This window comes from Numida meleagris, chromosome 7, assembly GCF_002078875.1.
Source record: "Numida meleagris isolate 19003 breed g44 Domestic line chromosome 7, NumMel1.0, whole genome shotgun sequence".
Classification (NCBI taxonomy): Eukaryota; Metazoa; Chordata; class Aves; order Galliformes; family Numididae; genus Numida; species Numida meleagris.
In genome coordinates, this window is record NC_034415.1 from 4,633,729 (window position 1) to 4,650,881 (window position 17,153).

The 17,153-nt window shown below is 58.6% G+C and overlaps 3 protein-coding genes and 1 long non-coding RNA gene across 14 annotated transcripts in view; 2 read left to right on the plus strand and 2 right to left on the minus strand.

Moving 5' to 3' along the window:
• The window catches only part of LOC110402543 (myomegalin-like), a 30,401-nt gene extending 21,106 nt beyond the window's left edge, over nucleotides 1-9,295 (plus strand). For 4 of the 9 annotated variants that reach the window (XM_021404750.1, XM_021404751.1, XM_021404746.1 and 1 more), the window contains 20 exons: nucleotides 2,676-2,758; nucleotides 2,863-3,014; nucleotides 3,108-3,399; nucleotides 3,484-3,646; nucleotides 3,749-3,865; nucleotides 3,946-4,405; nucleotides 4,583-4,818; nucleotides 5,031-5,082; nucleotides 5,280-5,497; nucleotides 5,599-5,775; nucleotides 6,197-6,391; nucleotides 6,513-6,644; nucleotides 6,748-7,117; nucleotides 7,186-7,310; nucleotides 7,425-7,523; nucleotides 7,651-7,829; nucleotides 8,047-8,184; nucleotides 8,264-8,402; nucleotides 8,496-8,542; nucleotides 8,758-9,295. In XM_021404750.1, the coding sequence (XP_021260425.1) occupies nucleotides 2,676-2,758; nucleotides 2,863-3,014; nucleotides 3,108-3,399; nucleotides 3,484-3,646; nucleotides 3,749-3,865; nucleotides 3,946-4,405; nucleotides 4,583-4,818; nucleotides 5,031-5,082; nucleotides 5,280-5,497; nucleotides 5,599-5,775; nucleotides 6,197-6,391; nucleotides 6,513-6,644; nucleotides 6,748-7,117; nucleotides 7,186-7,310; nucleotides 7,425-7,523; nucleotides 7,651-7,829; nucleotides 8,047-8,184; nucleotides 8,264-8,402; nucleotides 8,496-8,542; nucleotides 8,758-8,790 (3,407 nt within the window). In that variant the 3' untranslated portion in view covers nucleotides 8,791-9,295. Of the gene's footprint in view, nucleotides 1-2,675; nucleotides 2,759-2,862; nucleotides 3,015-3,107; nucleotides 3,400-3,483; nucleotides 3,647-3,748; nucleotides 3,866-3,945; nucleotides 4,406-4,547; nucleotides 4,819-5,030; nucleotides 5,083-5,279; nucleotides 5,498-5,598; nucleotides 5,776-6,196; nucleotides 6,392-6,512; nucleotides 6,645-6,747; nucleotides 7,118-7,185; nucleotides 7,311-7,424; nucleotides 7,524-7,650; nucleotides 7,830-8,046; nucleotides 8,185-8,263; nucleotides 8,403-8,495; nucleotides 8,543-8,757 lie in introns of those variants that run through there. The other 5 variants (XM_021404748.1, XM_021404747.1, XM_021404752.1 and 2 more) reach the window with 5 other exon arrangements.
• Nucleotides 9,458-16,837, minus strand: PRKAB2 (protein kinase AMP-activated non-catalytic subunit beta 2). Of its 3 annotated transcripts, none has more exons than XM_021404761.1 (8): nucleotides 16,482-16,837; nucleotides 14,821-14,998; nucleotides 14,282-14,448; nucleotides 13,279-13,372; nucleotides 12,580-12,694; nucleotides 11,111-11,244; nucleotides 10,756-10,824; nucleotides 9,458-10,316 (listed from the first exon to the last, which is right to left on the minus strand). In XM_021404761.1, exons 2-8 carry the CDS (start codon nucleotides 14,980-14,982, stop codon nucleotides 10,239-10,241), a joined length of 819 nt encoding a protein of 272 aa, XP_021260436.1. In that variant the 5' UTR covers nucleotides 14,983-14,998; nucleotides 16,482-16,837; the 3' UTR covers nucleotides 9,458-10,238. The 3 variants fall into 3 exon arrangements, with proteins under 3 accessions (XP_021260436.1, XP_021260434.1, XP_021260435.1); XM_021404759.1 differs by having other exon boundaries at nucleotides 12,574-12,694; nucleotides 16,482-16,835; XM_021404760.1 differs by lacking the exon at nucleotides 16,482-16,837 and adding an exon at nucleotides 16,386-16,434 and having other exon boundaries at nucleotides 12,574-12,694.
• On the plus strand, nucleotides 12,369-14,295 carry LOC110402551. The gene is made up of 3 exons (XR_002441188.1): nucleotides 12,369-12,709; nucleotides 12,843-12,930; nucleotides 14,116-14,295. It is a non-coding gene; the product is annotated as an uncharacterized LOC110402551 (long non-coding RNA).
• The window catches only part of LOC110402544 (dimethylaniline monooxygenase [N-oxide-forming] 5-like), a 7,737-nt gene continuing 7,476 nt past the window's right edge, over nucleotides 16,893-17,153 (minus strand). The window contains exon 9 of the mRNA XM_021404756.1: nucleotides 16,893-17,078. Within this exon, the coding sequence (XP_021260431.1) occupies nucleotides 16,893-17,078 (186 nt within the window). The remainder of the gene's footprint in view (nucleotides 17,079-17,153) is intronic.

Consider the following 17,153-nt stretch of genomic DNA (forward strand, 5'->3'; position numbering starts at 1 on the left):
GAACCTGGAGCAGAAGAGCTCTATCTTGCTGAGCCGTGCCATCTGGACCTGTAACCTCTCTGCTGTACATCTCTTAGCAACCACTTCATGCATCGTGCAACTCATGCCTTGCACCTCTGCTGAGGTCTTCCCTGCCTCAGCTAGGGATGGGAGACAGCACGGTTCTCCCTTCACATGCAGCAAGTCAGCACCCCTCTGGGGCTGCACCTAGCTGCATGGTGAGTTCGTCTGTCCTCATGTGGCCTGAAGGGTCATAGCTGGTGCTGCCGGGCAGCTCTGGCACCAGCTTAGCCTTGCTTTTCTTGCTTCATCTCATTCTCTTCCTCTCAGTTCTCTGTGTAGGATCATTTCTTTCTCTCCTCCCACTCGCTTTGTAGGAGCCTTTGTGTCCCTCTCCTTATCTTTCCACCTTCCCTCCTCCATCCTGGTTCTGCTGCCTGCCTGTCTCTTGGAGCCCAGGGCCCAGTGCAGGCTGCTTGGCCTTGGCTGGTGCTCTGGCAGCTCCCAGCTCTGGTTACGCTTGTGTTCTGCTGCGGATCTGTCCCTGCTTCCTGCTGCTGTCGTTGCTGTTAAGTGACACAGAGGGAGCACTGTCCTAAGCAGAGGTGTCCAGATTTTCCACTGTGTTCCTTAGGGCTTTGCTTTATCCATTGTATACCTGGCTGTGCACTCTTCTGCCCTGCAGAAGGACCAGCTTGAGAAACATGCCTGAGAGCACCCTTTTGAACTGTGCAGTGCTTGGTGCTGTGTCACAGCTTCTTGTGGAAATCTTTCCTTTCTCTCTTAATCTCTTTGGAGACTTGTTTCTCTCCCTCTGTTCCTAAGGATGTGAAGATTTCTTCTGCAGCCAGTGCTGTTATCCTACACCTGTGGGCAAGTCCTGCAGCCAGTAACCTTTCCTTCAAGCACAGGAGCCTGTGATGCACAATGCTCAGATTGCATCTCTTGTCCCCTTTACAAGTAGTACATAGAGAGCTGAGGAGCCCTGAATTTGCACCCTGGGGTGCTCCTGGTCCTGTGGAGCAGCCAAACACTTGGTGAACGCACCATGCACGTGCTTCTCTGTTTTCCTCACCTCCTGCCTTCCCTTCTTTCTTCCCTTCCCCTCCTTTTTTTTTTTTCCTCCTCATTTGAGACTTGTGCTGAGAGCTGTGGGTGACAGCAAGGAGCAGTGTGCCAAGCGCTGGCAGAGGTGATACTCCCATGTCCCTAAGGCATCTGCACTGGCTGTAAGCCACTCTGCCTGGCTTCTCTGCCTGTAAAGCCCCGTGCAGGTGCTTCTGCTCCAGCACGGCCAGCAGCCCAGGGGCTGTGTCCCCTTGCTGTGCACAAGTCTGCAGGCACTGAGCTGGGTGGCTTGGCATCTGCTGGCTTTGTGTCCTTGGGGGGGTCACAGGGCTGTGCTTTGGCTGTGCTGGATGCCTCTCACGGGAGCTACTGTCTCTTCCAGCTGCTTCTTCCTGCCTCAAGCAAGTGTGGTGGCTGTCAGTGCCTCTTCTTGTTGAATGGGCTCTGCCGCTTGGGGCACTGTCTGTCCAGGCTGGGAATCGCTCCTGTTGTTATTTATTTATTTATTCCGCAACGTCCTGGCAGTTTCTCTTCATGCATGAGTCTCCTGAGTGTGCCACCGTTCACGTGCTGGGGTACACAGGGGGCTGTGCCTCCCTGCTGCAAGGTGTGTTTCTGGCTGGTCCTCAGCTCTTGCTCTGGTAACCGTGTGCTTTCCTGCTGGTTTCTCCTTCACTTGTGAGGTTTGACATCTTCTCCTGTGTGTTCCCTATCCATGCTCAGCCTTGTGTGGGAGCTTCAACCCCGATAGCGTGGGTCTGCCTGCAGGCTAAGTGGCTGTGGCTTCTGCAGGGCTTGGTGGGGGCTGCAAAACCTGGCCCTGCATGGCTGTGCGATCTGTCCAGGCACTTATCTCCCTGGGGGGGATGTCACTGCCCTGAACCACCCCCATCCAGCAGGGCAGGCTGGGCCCTGCAACTGGGTGGGAGGACAGTGTGAGGGAGTGGGCTCGCGCAGTAAGGTGCTGGGAGCAAGCAGGAAAGTGTACCCGCTGCTTGAATCAGTGGGGCAAGATGGCCCCCAGCCCCCTGCGCACGTTTCTGATGTGTTGTTGCCCCTATATACTAGGGTATGGGACACAAGTGATCTTATAGCTGTGCCACAGCTTTGCAAGGCCAGCACATGGCGAGCAAAGAACTCAGTGCTATGTGTAGCAGTGGGACTGGGCTGGGGTGGGCAGTGCACTTTCCTGAGTCATGCAAGGTAGTTTGGGGTAGTGCTAGTGAAACTTCCTACCCAGTGCTGCTGCTGGTGACCATAGCTCAGGGTATCGTTGCAGAGAGGGTGGGACATGCACATGTGTTTTGACACGGTGAGCTCAAGGTGCTGCAAAAGCAGAGATTGGGATGGGATGGGATTGCTGGGATGGTCTCCTTCCTCGAGCCAGCATGCGGTGCTGGTGGGGGTTCCATCATGAAGCAAGGGAGTGACAGGCCACAGGGATAGAAGGGAGACCTTCGTCCTACTGGGGTGCCTCAGCACCAGGCATGTGCAAGAGCGGGCACCTGCCCCAGGGCCACCCATGGTGGCCATGGGCATTACTGGGAACACGTGGACAGAGGCAGTGCCACCGTTGCTACTGGTCTGAGCACCTTGCTGTTTCCTAGGTCAGGCTGCAGGGACAGAGGCTGATGATGCTGCCTTTGCCAGCACTAAGAAAGAGGTGGCTCACAGCAACATGACCCAGCAGGTAAGCATGGGCAGCATGGCATGGGGAACAGGAGTTGTAGAGCCAGGCATTGTGCTGCTGCCCAGCCCCTTTGAAAACGTCTCTATCTGCCTTTGTTCCTCTAGACTGGCTCCCGGGCTCCTAAGGAAAGCAGAGGCACTGAGAAGAGGAGCACAGCCCCTGCCCTGGCAGAGCAGGAGCTGCGTGCAGAAGAGGAGCTGCAGGAGCTGAAGGCGCAGCTGGAGGAAGCAGGCTTCTCCTCCGTGTCCCACATCAGGCAAGAGCCTGGGATGCAGGAGCTGGTGGGTGGGCGAGGGGCACCTTGCATCCTGGCTGCTGCCTGCCTTTCACAGCACTGCATGCCCCCCAGGAAGGCGATGCTGAGCCTGTGCCTGGAGAACGCAGAGCTGAAGGAGAGGATGGGCGAAGCCACGTCGCTGCTGGAGAGTGGGGAACAGGAGGAGGCTGGGCTGGGCAAGTCCCCATCACCAGAGCCCTGCAGGATGCAGCGGAAGGGCTGCAACGTCCTTGGGGATGGCCAAGGGCTGCTGGCAGAGAGGGGAGCCGTACCCACCAAGCGCCCTGCACTGGAGGCACAGTGCCAGGATGATGCGCCCAAAAGACTGTGCCCCAGCAGCCCAGGTGGAGGGGATGGGAGCCATGTGAGTGCTGCGGCCATGGGATTGGGATGGGGACAGGGATGGGACAGTGCTGGGGGGCTCATGATCCCATCTCCCCTCTGGAAGGTGGAGGGCGTGGTGCCCTGCGGGAGCTGGCCAGTGCTGGGTGTGGAGCTGCACTCGCAGGTGGCACAGAAACAGTGCCAGGAGCTGCAGGACAAGCTGGCTGCCTCTGAGGCAATGGTGCGGGCACAGGCTGAGCAGCTGGAGAAGTACCACATCCTGCTCCGTGAGTGGTGGGGTGGGTGGGATGTGAGCCCAGCCTGGTGTGCCCTGAGCATGCACACAGCCTGCAGGGGGGGCCCTGAGCTAATGGGGTGATGCCCAGCAGGTGAGCCCCACGCCCAGCAGCTCAGCAAGCATGTGCAAGTGGACTTCCAGGATCTGGGCTATGAGACGTGTGGGCGGAGTGAGACTGAAGCTGACCGTGATGAGACCACCAGCCCTGGTAAGGAGAGCTAGGGGCACTGGGGGGGTCCTTGTGCCTTGTCTGCCTGGCACAGAGAAGTGACACTGTCCTCTCTGCAGAGTGTGAGGAGCCCGATGTGTTCAGCGAGCCCAGCCTGGGGGAGGAGCTGGGTTCCCCATACCGCTTGGGGGTGCCCAGGGTGGACAAGGCTGCCCTGAAGGCTGTGGCCCAGCCGGATGTGGGAGCCTTGCGCCAGCACATCCAGGACCTTAAGGCAAAGCTGCTCAATGCCAACAAGGTGATCCAGAGCCTGCAGCGCCGTACCCGCTCCATCTCTGTCACCAGTGACTATACCTCGGGCACCGAGCGGCCCCCACTGTGCCCCACTGTGCCTGTCTCACCGCCCCACAGCCTCACGGATGAGGATGAGGGCTGGCAGTCAGATGGCCGTGGCACCTTGTGCCCACGGCGTGACCTGGAGCACCTGGTGCACCGCGTCGCACTTCTCGAGGCACAGCTGCCTCCTGCCAAGCCTGGGGGGGGCTTCCCCAAGGAGCTGCAGTCTGCTACTTGGCCAGGGTATGCCGTGTATACGTGGATTGGGGGTGGTTGGGGGGACTATGGGACGTTGCAGGGGTTGCCCAAAGTGGTTGCTTTGCGGAGCCCCAGGGCTGGATGGTGCGCACATGTCCATGGCACCTGTCCATGCTACATAATCCAGGCAGCTCTGGGGACCCCCCCTTGCCAACCTTACAGGAAATACAACTCGCTGATCCAAGCGCAGGCCCGGGAGCTCTCCCACCTGCGGCAGACACTGCGTGAGGGCCGTGGAGTGAGCCGCAGCCTGGCCCAGCACCTTCATGATGCACTGCACTCCTTTGAGGAGCTCCTTCGCGGCACCGACATTGACTACTACCTGGGCCAGGGCTTCCGGGAGCAGCTGGCTCAGGGCAGGCAGCTGGCCGAGAGGCTCAGCGATAAGCTGGGCACCAGTAAGTGCCTTGGGGGGCACTGGGTGGTATGGGGGCACAGGGGAATGGGAAGGGATGCTCTGATGGGTGTTGCCGTGAGCTGGGACTGTTTGGACATGGGGGCTACCTGCCCTGGCCTGGGCTGTTCTGCTTGGGCTGTTAGGAGACAGGCAGCACAGATTCTGGGAGGACACTAACCAGTCCCTCTTTTTTTTTTTTTTTTTTTTTTCCAGGGGATCAACAAAATGGGGAAGATAAATCTAGCCATGAGCTCCTGGCACTGAGGTACACCCTCCCAGGGAGGAACACCCAGGGGGTCATCACTGCTTTTGGGGTGGGGGTCCAGGGTTCTCTGGGTGGCTGTCCTCTCCTGGGCTTGGCATGGCGTGGTCCTGCACTACAGTGTGATGCTGTGGTGGACATGGCACAGCAGGGAAGGGCTGTGCAGGGTCACTAGCCTTTCTGATGGGTGGTCTTTGCAGGCTCAGCCGGGAGCTCCAGGAGAAGGAGAAAGTGATTGAGAGCCTGGAGGCGAAGTTGCAGGAGCGGTGTGAGTCCCCCGGCAGCAGTCTCCCTCCCTCTGAGTCGTCCCGCTCTGCTACCAGCACCTCCTTTGTGTCTGATGTGCTGGAGCCCTGCTCTGATGGGGAAGCAGCCAGCGAGTGCAGCCAGTGCCCCAAGGAGCCCGCCCGACTCCCGGGTACCATGAGCTGGGGATATGCAGCCCCTCTGCAGCACATGGCTGCAGCACAGAGCCCAACCCAATGCTAACACCTCTCTTCATCTCTCTCCTATCTCCAGGCCTCCACTTTGACTCCTTGTCCAAACCCAACAGTGCCCCCGTGCCAGCGCTGGCACCCACTCACCCCTTCCTGCCTGCTGGGCTCTCCGTGCCCCTGGGATGCTGTGGGACACGTGCTTGCTCCCTGGCTGAGGCGCAACAGGAGCTGCAAGTGCTCCAGAAGCAGCTGGGAGAAAGTGAGCATGCACCCCTGGCATGGGGTTGGTCCTGCCTGCCCTGCTATACTGTGCTGCATGGCCCTGGCCCCCCAGCCTACCTGTCCTTCTCTGGCCCTTCTCCCCAAGTCTCAGCACTCTTGCAGGAGGATGATGGGGACACGTAGATCCTCTTGCACTGAAGAAGGGGTGGGTGGGATGAACACCCCTTGAAAAGGCTGCTTTGGTTAGCCATTGTGTAGAAGGGAGGCTGAGGCTTCCCAGCTTGTGTCAATATAATCAGCACACGCTAGGAGAGCCTCTGCTCCTCAGGGTGAATGGGAGACAGTGGGCTGCACTGATGGGCACAGCAAGAAGCATGTGGCAAGAGGATGTGTCATCCCAATTCTTCCCTCCTGCCCTTTGCTTTCCTTCTCCTTACTGCTTTGCCCTGTGCATGCAGGTGTGACGCTGCCAACAGCAAAGCCCACAGCCTCGCTAGGCCCCTTTGGAGAGGGCAGCAAGCCGGCAGCATCGCTGTGCCAGCACGGGGCTCTGCAGAGCCTATCCAAGCCCCCTGCCCTCTGGGATGTGCCTGCTGCTGGCCGGCTTTATGGGGCACTGCCATCAGGGTGCCCAAGCAGCCAGAAGCTAACAGGTATGGAGTGCGTTGTGAGCCTGGGGGCATCGCTGCTGGGGAGACTCAGCCCCAGAAGGTTTGGGGGTTGGGGGGTGGTGGGTGATATGGCTGTCACTGAGATGTGTCCCTGGGTTTGCAGGGGCAGACTTGCTGGAGGAGCACTTGGTGGAGATCCGCAGCCTGCGCCAGCGCCTGGAGGAGTCTATCTGCACCAATGACCGGCTCCGGGAGCAGCTTGAACGCCGCCTGGCCTCCACCAGCAAGGCCAGCGGTACAGCACTGTGCTGGGCCTCTGGGGGCCATGCTCCCCAGGTGCTCACTCCCTGCATGGCGTGGTGCTGGGGAGAGGGATCAGCATTTGTCCCCCTCTGCAGGTTTGCCCAGTGACGTCTACACTCAGGGGCAGGAGCTGGGGCTGCAGCTGAGCGGGGAGAACCGGGCGCTGCGTGAGGACAACCGGACCCTGCGGCTGCAGTGTGACCACCTCTCTCGAGGTAGGGCTGGGCCACCTGCGTTCCAGAGAGGAATTGCTGAGCAGGGTGACGGTGACAACTCTGTGTCCCCAGAGCTGGCACGGGTGCAGGAGGCCCTCCTAGCTGCTTGCTCACGGGTGCGGGAGGCAGAGGCTGAGCTGAGCCAGCGGCGTGGGGAGCAGCGGAGGCTGGCAGAGGAGCTCACCAAGCACCAGGAGAGCATCCGGCAGCTGCGGGACGAGCGGCTCTCTCTGCAGGAGGACAACAACAGGTGAGGTCTGGGGATGGCAAGGCTGGGTATCGTGGCTGGCTCCAGACCCACATGTCACCTCTGTGCAGGCTGCAGCACACAGTGACGCTCCTGCAGCAGCAGTGTGAGGAGCACCGCCTGCTCCTGCAGGCCCTGCGCACGGAGCTGCATGTCTACGAGAGCCTCCCCGGCCCCGCCACCGAGCCCCGCGCAGGTAGCGGTGCTGCGCCCAGCTCAGCAGCCCTGCTCCTGGCCTTGGGATGCAGGGAGGGAGGGAAGCCCCCAGCAGCCACAGCCATCTGCAGGGCTTAGTTGGATCTTGTTCCAGGCTGCTTCCCATCTCCTCCCGTGCGGGATGTTGGCACCAGCTCGGCAGCTCCCTTCTCTCCACCACGCTCTGACACGTTGATGCCCCAGCATACAGCTGGTAGGTACCAGAGCCCTCCTGCATGAGTGCTCCTGAGACTGAGAAACTCACGGCACCCTTGCTGAGCTCAGGGCAGAGATGCAGGGGCAGCAAGCACTGTTCCTCACCAGCCCTGCTTTCTCTACAGAGCCGTGTAGGGCTGACCCTCCGGTGAAGAGGAGCAAGGGACCGGTGGGGGCTCACGTTGTTGGGTGCCTGGACACTTACCGATCCCTGGAGCAACGCATCCTGGAGGGGAAGGCGCTGGCCCATGAGCTGATGTGCCTGTCACGCCCAGCGCTCGGGCTGTCCAGTGCAGGAAAGGAGGTACAGGGCAGGCAGGGTGGGCTGGGGGCCTGCAGGAAGCAGGGCTCTGCCATCTACTCCATCTGCTTCATGGCCACGGGCACACCAGGCTGCTACCAGTGAGGCCAGGCAGTGATTTGGGTGATTTAGGGCTGGATCCTTGTGGCACAGACCTTGTAGCAGGGGAGAGGGACGGAGGTGCTCCAGCAGCACCCGCTCCCGCACCCTTTTCCCACAGGTCCCGGGGTGTGCAGGTGCAGGGCACCTCTGGGGCAGTGCCAGCACCCTGCACCACGTCCTGGAGGAGTGTGCCTCACTCCTCACCACCTTCTGGAGCACTGTGCTGCCTGTTGGCCCTGCACAGCACCAGGGCAAGGTGAGCACTATGGGGAGCCAGCAGGGTGAGCAGGCTGGATGCTCGATGCTCGCTGCTCACAGTACACATCTCATGCCAGGAGCAGGCGTTACAGAGTGAGATCACGGCGCTGCGTGCCCAGCTCTCCGAGAGGGAGGATGCTCTGCAGAGCATGGCCAAGCGGCTCCACAGCATGGCCCGGCTCAAGGACAGCATGGAGCAGTTCATAGTCAGCCAGTGTATGTGGCACAGCCACATTGGCTTGGTACCCTTGTGCCTGGCATCACTCTGTGGCACAAGAACCTAGCTGACTGTCCCAATCTCCCTCACAGTGACCAGGACTCACAATGTGCTGCACAAGGCCAGGACAAACCTGGAGGTGAGTTTGCCCTGGACAGGGCTGGGTGCCCTTGCCCTGGTGAAGGTTTCTGGGCCTCATCTGGGGCTGGGTGCAGATGGCAGACAACAGGGGTGGGGGTGAGCCCAGGATGCATTGATGTGGGTCCTGTGAGCTGCCCCCACTCCTTGTATCCCTGTTCCTGGGCCACAATAGTCCCAGCCCAGCCCTCACTGCTGTGCGTGCTCTCTCACCAGGTGAAGGCCCAGCAAGCCCTGCCAGTTGCGTGAGCCCCGGTCTGAACGATGGGAGCAATGTCCCTGGCCACACAATGGCCCACACTGTGGAGGGCTGGAATGGACAGGGCTCAGGGGTGCCCAGCATTGCCCCAGGCACTGCAGTTAGTGAGTTTGGGCTCCTGTGGCAGTCGTGTGCCCTTCACTTGCCTTTGCTTGGCATTGCAGCAGCTGGCTTGGGCTTTGCCTGCCCCATGCTTCACTGCTTGCCCCTTTCCACCCACTGTGCTCAGAGCAGGGTGTCACAGCCCTCCAGGCCGAGCACCTCTTGCCCTGGGACTCAGTCCCATATGTAACCTTGCTGCATACCTGCCCCTGCTCGTGGATGTATGTATATATATATATATAGATAGAGGTATAGATATTGGAGCTGCATTTCAGGGCCCTCCTTGGGCCTGTCAAGGCCCCAGCATGGGAGGAAGATGTAAGAAATGACACATTCTGTTCAGTGGCCTGAGAGTCCCCAATAAAGGTTTCCTTTGGGTCCTGGTGTTTTCAACACGCCTATCCCTGCAGCTGTACCCTCTCCCCAAGCCACCTAGGGTCCTGGTGGCTGTCCCAGGGGGCAGCTCTGTGCTGAACCCCCCAGTGGGTGCGCCACAGCACAATGGTGTGAGTAGTCTCACTGTTCCCAAGCACCCCTCCAACACCAGGCCAGCAGTAGAGAGAACAATAAATACTGTAATAAATAGAGAAAACCCTGTCACGTGGCACTGCTACAACAGCAGACGGTGTAGCTGGGGTCCTGGGGTATCTGCCTTGCTCCAGTCTCCCCAGACCTGACAGAAGCACCCAATGGTGGTGACAGGGCAGGTGTTCAGTCCTTGATGGTGCTGTCTTGGTAGCAGGTAAGCATGGTGCGTCCAGCTGTGCCCTCCCTTCTGCTGGCTCAGCACTGATCGCGGTGGAGAGCTGTGGCCAAGAACTCTCCTCAAAGCTGGGGAGCACAAGGAGCAGGGCAGCTCTGCAGCCAGGGCTGAGGGACAGGGGGACAGTGGCAGGCTGAAGTTCCCCAAGCTCCCAGAGACCAGTGTGGCCTTGGAGGCTCATCATCAGGGCAGCAGGAGGACACTTTGCTGCTGCCCTGGGGACACTGCCAGGACAGCCTCAGGGCCATCACAGTGTAGAGCAGAGGGGTAGTGAAGCCTTTTCCATGTCAGGAGCAAGGAAAGGCTGGTCTGTGAGCAGCAAAGCAGCCCCAGGGACTCACTGAAGCCAAGGGGAGCTGCAGGTGGGCAGAAACCAAGGGGTTAAATCAAACCACACCAGTAGGATGGGACAGCAGGATGGCCCCAGCAGGCCTGGGCTCATCACTGGGGGCTGCGGCCCCCCAGGTTGGAGGCTGGATCCAGCAGCCAGTCCTCACACAGTTCAGTGGCCCAGCATGTGCAGATAAAGTGGCATTTCGTGTCCTGCGTTGGGGGGGTGGGCAAGGCTCCGACTCAGATGGGTTTGTACAGCAGCGTGGTGACGTACTTCTTCTTGTAGCGGTGTGTGGCACTGAGCACCATCACGCCGTCCTGTGAGAGGCAAAGCATCAGCTGCAGCAGGTGGGGAGCTCAGTGCTGCAGGGCACCCCCAGGCAGCTGGGAGGAAGAGGCCCCTGCTGCTCTATGGGCTTGGGGAGCTGCCCCAGCCAGCAAGAACCACCCACGAGAGGGAGCCGGGGCAGAGCAAGAGAGGGAGCTGGTTTGCAACAGGTGAGCTCTGGGCTGCCCAGCCCCACCATGCTGTGTGGAGGCAGCTACAGGGAACTGGGGACTGTAAGGAGATCACCACCACCCACACCCCTGCACATGCCATGTTTCACCAGGCAGCCAAGCAATCCCCAGGTGACTCCTCGGACCTCTGTGCCACCATCACCACCGCAGAGCTGTCCAGGTTCTGTGACCCACAGGCCCCTGGGAGCCACAGTTGCCCCCCCTCCCCCAGCCTGCGGCTGCTGGGACCTGCTCTTACCTTGATGGACAGCGCGTAGAGGTGATTGAGCATGACGTGATTGGGTTCGGGCAGTAGGGCCGGGTCACACTAGGACAAGAGAAATGTCAGAGGAGAATAGGAGAACCCTGACCCCCTCCAGCACAAGAAGCAGGGAGCTGCCATCTCAGACAATCTGAGCTGCTGGGTGGCCGTTTGGGACATGAACAGAGCCCAGCTCAGCACTAGGCAGAGTGGTTAATGAGCAAATTGACGCTCTTCCCAGCAAAGAGCAAGGGCCAGGCACCAGCTAAGGGCTCAGCAGGCTTCTTGCAGACAGGACTCCCCTTCTGGCCTCTGTGTTGCTCTCTGTATGCAGCCACGTGCTGGTACCCACCGAGATATTGGTGTCCTTGTTGAGGATGACCTGGAGGAGGTGAGGCGGGAGGATGGGAGGGGATTTGAAGCGCTCCTCAGGCCGGTACACATACATCTCTTGGCCGTAAGGTCCGGGTGGTGAACTTGATAAGTCTAAAGGAAAGAGACAGGAAGAGGCATAAGATAGCTAATGCACAGATCAGCTCCCAGGATGCTGAGAAGAACCCAGAAGGGTCTTTCAGACATTGAAGTATTCCATGAGCCCAGCCTGCAACTGGTACTGAGAAGACTGGGGTCAGCATGCAGTGGGGCAGCAGTGCAGGCTTGTCTGGAAGCCACAGCATCTCGGGGACAGAAGGTGGCTTGTTCTGTTTCAGAGGGGTCTTCAGACCTCAGTTTCCCCTTAGCCATGAATCACACAGCAAGAGATCAGACTTTTCACAGCAGAACAAGCAGCCAGGCAAGCTGTGGGCATATCCAAGCATGCTTGTAAGCTGGCACATGCACTGACACAACATAGGCACCCTGCAGTATCCACCCAAGACCACTGTACACAGTTCTCAGCATTGCTGGGTCCCTCTCCCTGTTCCAAGTAGCCTGTCCCAGAGCAGCACCCAATGCAGCGAGCACAAGGACGCGGGGCACAGCAAGCAGCACATCTGCACAACTGCCCGACATGGAGGTCCCAGAAGGGGAAGTCCAGATTTAGGAGCTGCTCAGTCTGTGTGAGGGACCACAGGAGCTTGTGGTCACTGTAAGCTGGACAGATCGCATCTCCCAGCCACATCTGACCTGCTCATTTTGGAACAGCCAGCACCCTGAAGGGTCCATCTCCCTGGAGCTGCTGCTTGATGGCTTCTTTTTGGGCTGGGCAAGGACCTGGAGCTGAGGCTGTACCTGAGACAGGACTTAGAGCATGGAGAGCAGGCTGCGCTCAGAGCACGCTGGACTGGAACATGACTGAACTACCTGCCAGCACTGCTCACCAAGCCAGCACTGCCAGCGTCCGCGCGGTAACTCAACCTGCTGCTGTAACATGAGTGGAGAGAGGTTTCTGATGTGCTAGCAATAGGACAAATTGCCTTGGTGTGAAAAGCAAGAGCAGCTGCTGAAAATAACCAGGATCCTGCTCTCACCTAGCTTCTACCCCAGATCAGATGACTTACTCACAGTTGAGCAGACATAAAGAGGGGATGTTCCCAGCATTCACTGGTCCGAAACGGCCTCCTCGGCCACAGGCAGGCACCAGCCCTGCTCTGGGACGGTGCTAGCACAGAACAGGTTACACCAGTACAGTCCCCTTGGAGACAAAGCCTCAGCTAGGAGCTGCTGAGGACATGGGCAGGACGTGCTGCCAAACGTTAGTGAGTGGGCCCACACCTCTGCTCGGGGGGGGGGGGGCTGTTTGCTCCCAGAGCAGCGAGTCTCATAGTAGGAGGTGGAAAATAGCACATGCAAAGCTGTAACACCACAAAAACTCACCCCGACCTGAGGGTTCTGAGCTCTCCAGGGAATCCACTTTTAAAGCGTCGAACACCTCGAAGTCGGACTTCTTAACATGAATCAGATTGTTAATCGTCCCCATCTGGCTGGTCACCACGGGCTGGAAAGAACTAAGGTAAGAGGCTTCCTACATTCACCCACAACTGAAGCATACTCATGCTTCCCAGCTTCTCCCAGCCTGAGCTGCCTTTGCTACGCCATTACCTCAGGGCACAGGCGGCAAGAATTTAGCTTTGCTCTGTTTGCAGATCTCTGCTGCTTACCCTGGGAGGATTTCCCTTTATTCCCAGGCTCCTATTACCTCCTACTTTCATCCTTCCTGCTACATGCTGATGGGTAAGTGTCATCTCCTTCCCATGCTGCTCCTGTGTGATGCAGTTTGGAGAAGAACCTGCAGTGAATGCTGACCCATGGCTTGTCTTTCCAATTCTGATTGTGCTTTTAAAGCTTTCTGGTGTCTCACTGCGACCCAGTACCTCCCTGACATTCCCCCCATACAGCTCGTCCCCACACAGCACATCTAAGCACAGAAGAACCAGCCTCTGAGAGAATTCATGGGATGAAGGTTCTCCTTTTGTTTTGGCAGATATTCTCTGTTCTTCCTACTTCCCCTCTACTGTGGTTAAATCATGTTTTGTGCCACAAAGAGGGCAAGATCTGCAGTGATAAAGCTTTGAGAGTTACCTCGGATGGGTCATGGACCCACTGGCCATCCACAAAAAATTTGTACTGGTGCTCTCCTTCTGGGAGGTCCAGGATAGCAACAAAGTCATTGTGGCTGTACAGAGAGAATAGATGTGCAACACCATTACTGCAGTGATGCTTTGGATGCTGCCCCTCCACAGGGTCCCAGAGAACAGCACTGTCTGCCCTCCCTCCCCACAACACCCATGTCCAGGGTTAGGATTGTTCATGACCAGTGACTCGAGGCATGGTCACAGCAGGTGTGAGTGCCCAGAGCCCCAGCATGGCTCAGACCCCTCGGGGTCCATAGAATCATAGACTCATTAGGGTTGGAAAAAAAAACTAAGATCTTCTAGTCCAATCAGGGCACAAGGCGCACAGGAGCTCAGCTTGCAACCCTGCCCTGCGTGCCCTGGGGAAGCTGGCATGACAGATACCATGTGCAAGACACAGTGGACAGGGTGAGTGGACAACAAATCTAAACCTGTGCTGGTACTGCAGGATGTGCCTGTGAAGTCTGCAATTGAGATAATCCCATTCCAGGTATTTTCTGGGATTATGCCAGAAGTCCTACATAGTGCTCCCACAGAAAACATAGGTGTACTGCAGAACAACGAGAACATTACTATGGGAGGAAGACACTTGAGGGACAACTAAATAACTCCCTCTAGCAGCTACACAGCTAGGCAAGGAGAAGGGGTACCAAGCTTCAGAGAACTGCAGCATACCTGAGCAGGGCTCTGCTGCTAGATGACTGCTGTGTGGCATGCAACTGGGAAAGCAAGGAGGCTCATCCTGTCCTGTCCTCTGTTTCACAATGTCTCCCCACCACTGCAGCACCACCCAGACAGGATGCTGACTGCATATTCATGCTCACACCTCTATCTTGGGCATGATGAACTGTGAGAAGGCAGGTGGGCAAAGGGAACAGCAAATGGCACCGAGAGAAATGCTCCCTGTGATGGATGGAAGAGAACACGGGGTGACCCAAGGGGCTGGCTACCTCTTGATGAGCGGGATCTTGGTGCTCCAGTTGTTGAAAGATCCAGATATGAAGACCTCTTTGCCCCCATCAGCCCAGCGGATGACAGTGGGGCGAGCCTGCTGGGATGGCTTCACTGACTCCTCCAGGTCTGGCTGCCATGAAACAAACTCCTTGTCCCCAGGAATCTGAGCACAAAACACCAGAGCCTGAGACACAGAACAACCATAGCCATTTTGCTTCCCCCCACCTTCACCTGTACGTCCCAGACAACAGCAATCTCAGGCGAGGCAAGGAGCTCCGCTTATACATCCCAGGAGGTGCTGGGAGGTTTCTGCTGTGTTGCAACTCAGCCTGTGGCTCCTCCTATGAAAGTGGTCCCCCAGCACCCAGAGACCCTGCCTGTGTTTAGCTTGAATTAAACACAGAGCAACTCTCAAACAGGTGCTACAGCCCTCTTACTAAAAATCCTCTTCTCGAAAGCAGCCTCAGCCCAGCCTCCTCTGGGACACCACCCAGCACTCAACGGGAGGACAACAAAGGCAGCAGCCAGCCCCTACCTTGGAGTCGTGTGAGCTGAAAACACTGGGGTCATCTGTGCTGCCCACCATGATCTTGTGCGGGTGCTCCTTTGCGGGATGGGCGGCGCCAGAGCCATCGGAGCGGTGGGACTTGGAGCCATGGCGCTCGCCAGACACTCGCTCGCTGGTGGTGTTTCCCATGACAGCTCAGCAGCCCCTGTGGGAGGGAGAGGAAGGCAGCGTGCCTATGCCCATGGGCTCCAGCAGTGAGCAGGGAGTGAGGGCACCGCTTCCTGCTGCCTTTTGCCAGGGCAGAGTGACAGCAATCCTAAAAAAGGCCCAAAGTTCATTCCCAATGCCAAGTTTGGGAGCCGAAGGGGAATTGAACAAGCAAGACAGCTTGAACTAATTATAGGCATACCCTTATGAGCCATCATGATAGTTAAGCCAGTAATTGTTACACCCTAAAACAAACATGAGTTAGACCACATCCTACACAAGTAGAGGGGCTGATGAGAAAAATAAAGCCACCCTTGAGTGGCAAATTGTCACTTGGCACTAACAGAGCCTCTTTCACAATCCCACAATCAGTCTGCACAGAAAAAAAAACGCTACATCCAGCAAGAAAACAGCCGGAGAGTGAAAGTAGCAGCTGCTTAACAGTTCCCAACAAGTCTCCGCAAGCCTGCGGGCAGAGGAGCAGAGCGTCACGCCTGGCAGTGCTGAAAGTACCCGAGTGGAATCGCCCAGGCTGGAGCATGGCCAAGGCAGGGAGTACTGTCGCGGTGTGTGCAGAAGGCTCAGCACAACAGCACAGTGGGGAGGTGCGCTCGTCACGCCCGACTCCAGTACTGAACGTCTGCCCAGCACTGGGTGACATATCGGAGTGAGACCATCGCTGTGCCGCCCTGCTTGCAGAAGCCCAGGCAGGGCGAGCTGGCCGTGGAGCACCTGGCCTGGATCAAGTAACAAAGCCACCATGGTTTACATGGAGTCGTCCGCCTCCAAGCAGATGTCAGCAGCCGAGGTGGGTCAGGGCTCTTGCCCCTGCCCAGCTTTGTTTTGCAGGGATGGCAGGAGGACAGCTGGCCTTGCTTCATCCACTTCGTTGTAACATTTGGGGATTTGTTTAGAAGATCAAGTTATGTGAAGAGTGCCAGGCGAGGCCGCCAGCCAAAGCCTGGCTTTAGACAATTATGGGGCAATTACTGAAGTATTTCTTAAGCTCTCAGAGGCAGGAAGGCAGCGATCCCATGAGCCACCTCACAGTGAGGATCAGGTGCCCGGGGCGGGCAGGGCAGAGCACACCTGACCGACCACAAAGCCCTCAGTGTCACCCAGGCTCCGCGTCCCCAGGCTGCAGCCCAAGCTGGGGACGGCCATGCCTGCGGGGTCTGGGCAGCTGTCACCCACTGCAGCATCACCTAACCCAGTGCTACCCATCACAGCGTCACCCATCACGGTATCACCAACCGTACTGCCACCCACTGCGGTGCCACCAACCACGGTGTCACCCATCGCAGTGCCACTCCAGCAGCACCCTGCCGGCCCCACCCCCCTGCCGACGCCTGTCCCCGTTCCCTCCCGTCCCCTCCGCGGCCTACCCAACCGTGACACCCAGCCGCCGCCCCGGCCCCGGCGCACACGGTGGCAGCGCAGCCCCCGGCCCAGCCCCGGCCCAGCCCCGGTCGCAGCCCCACCTGCCCGCCGCCGCCGCCGCCGCCCCGCTCTCCGCCTCCGATCAAAATGGCGGCCGCCGCCACCGCCAGCCTCTGCGGGGCGCTCTGGCCCGCCCCCTCTCTGCTCTCTATGGCACCGGGCAGCCATTTTGTTTGAGGGCGGTGTGACTTCCGGGAGACGCGGCCATCTTTGCTGTGGGTGGGCGGCTTGGCGCCAGTAGTTTTGCGTTGTGCGCCCTGTGCACACCTATAAGGACGCACCAGAGGCTGGCCCTTTACCCCGGAGAACGGGAACGAGCTTTATTGCCCTTTTCCTTGAGGGGGGAGCGCTCCATGCCACCACGTATCCAGCAGAGCTGTTTGAGCCCCTCCCAACACCAGCAAAACCCCAAGGAGAGGAAGAGGATGGCCAGCAGCCCCCTTCATTTGGGGCTAAGGGGACAGCGAGACGTAGATAAGTGTGGCCACAATCAGTCCGAGGCTGAAGAAGACCTTGAAGATGTGTGGCACAGAGCTGCCGCGTGGCCCTGAGTGCCCAGTTGCACCCCGCAGGGGCTGGTCAACGCGCTGCTGCTGGGTCAAGATGGCTGCCCGGGCACCCTGCCATGCACCTGGGCCCTGCAGGCGGTACTGGTAGGGCGTGCAGGGCCCCAGCAGCACCTCCAGGGCCAGCTTCGGGTCAGTGAGGAAGAG

What these genes read in the sequence shown, in the direction of transcription:
- PRKAB2 (XM_021404759.1), bottom strand. Translation starts at nt 14,982, where the DNA reads ATGGGAAACACCACCAGCGAGCGAGTGTCTGGCGAGCGCCATGGCTCC. An exon ending in AAGATCCCGCTCATCAAGAG is followed by an intron (nt 13,373 to 14,281) that starts GTAGCCAGCCCC and finishes CTCTCTGTACAG; the next exon opens with CCACAATGACTTTGTTGCTA. An exon ending in CTCAGAACCCTCAGGTCGGG is followed by an intron (nt 11,245 to 12,573) that starts GTGAGTTTTTGT and finishes TCTTTCCTTTAG; the next exon opens with ACTTATCAAGTTCACCACCC.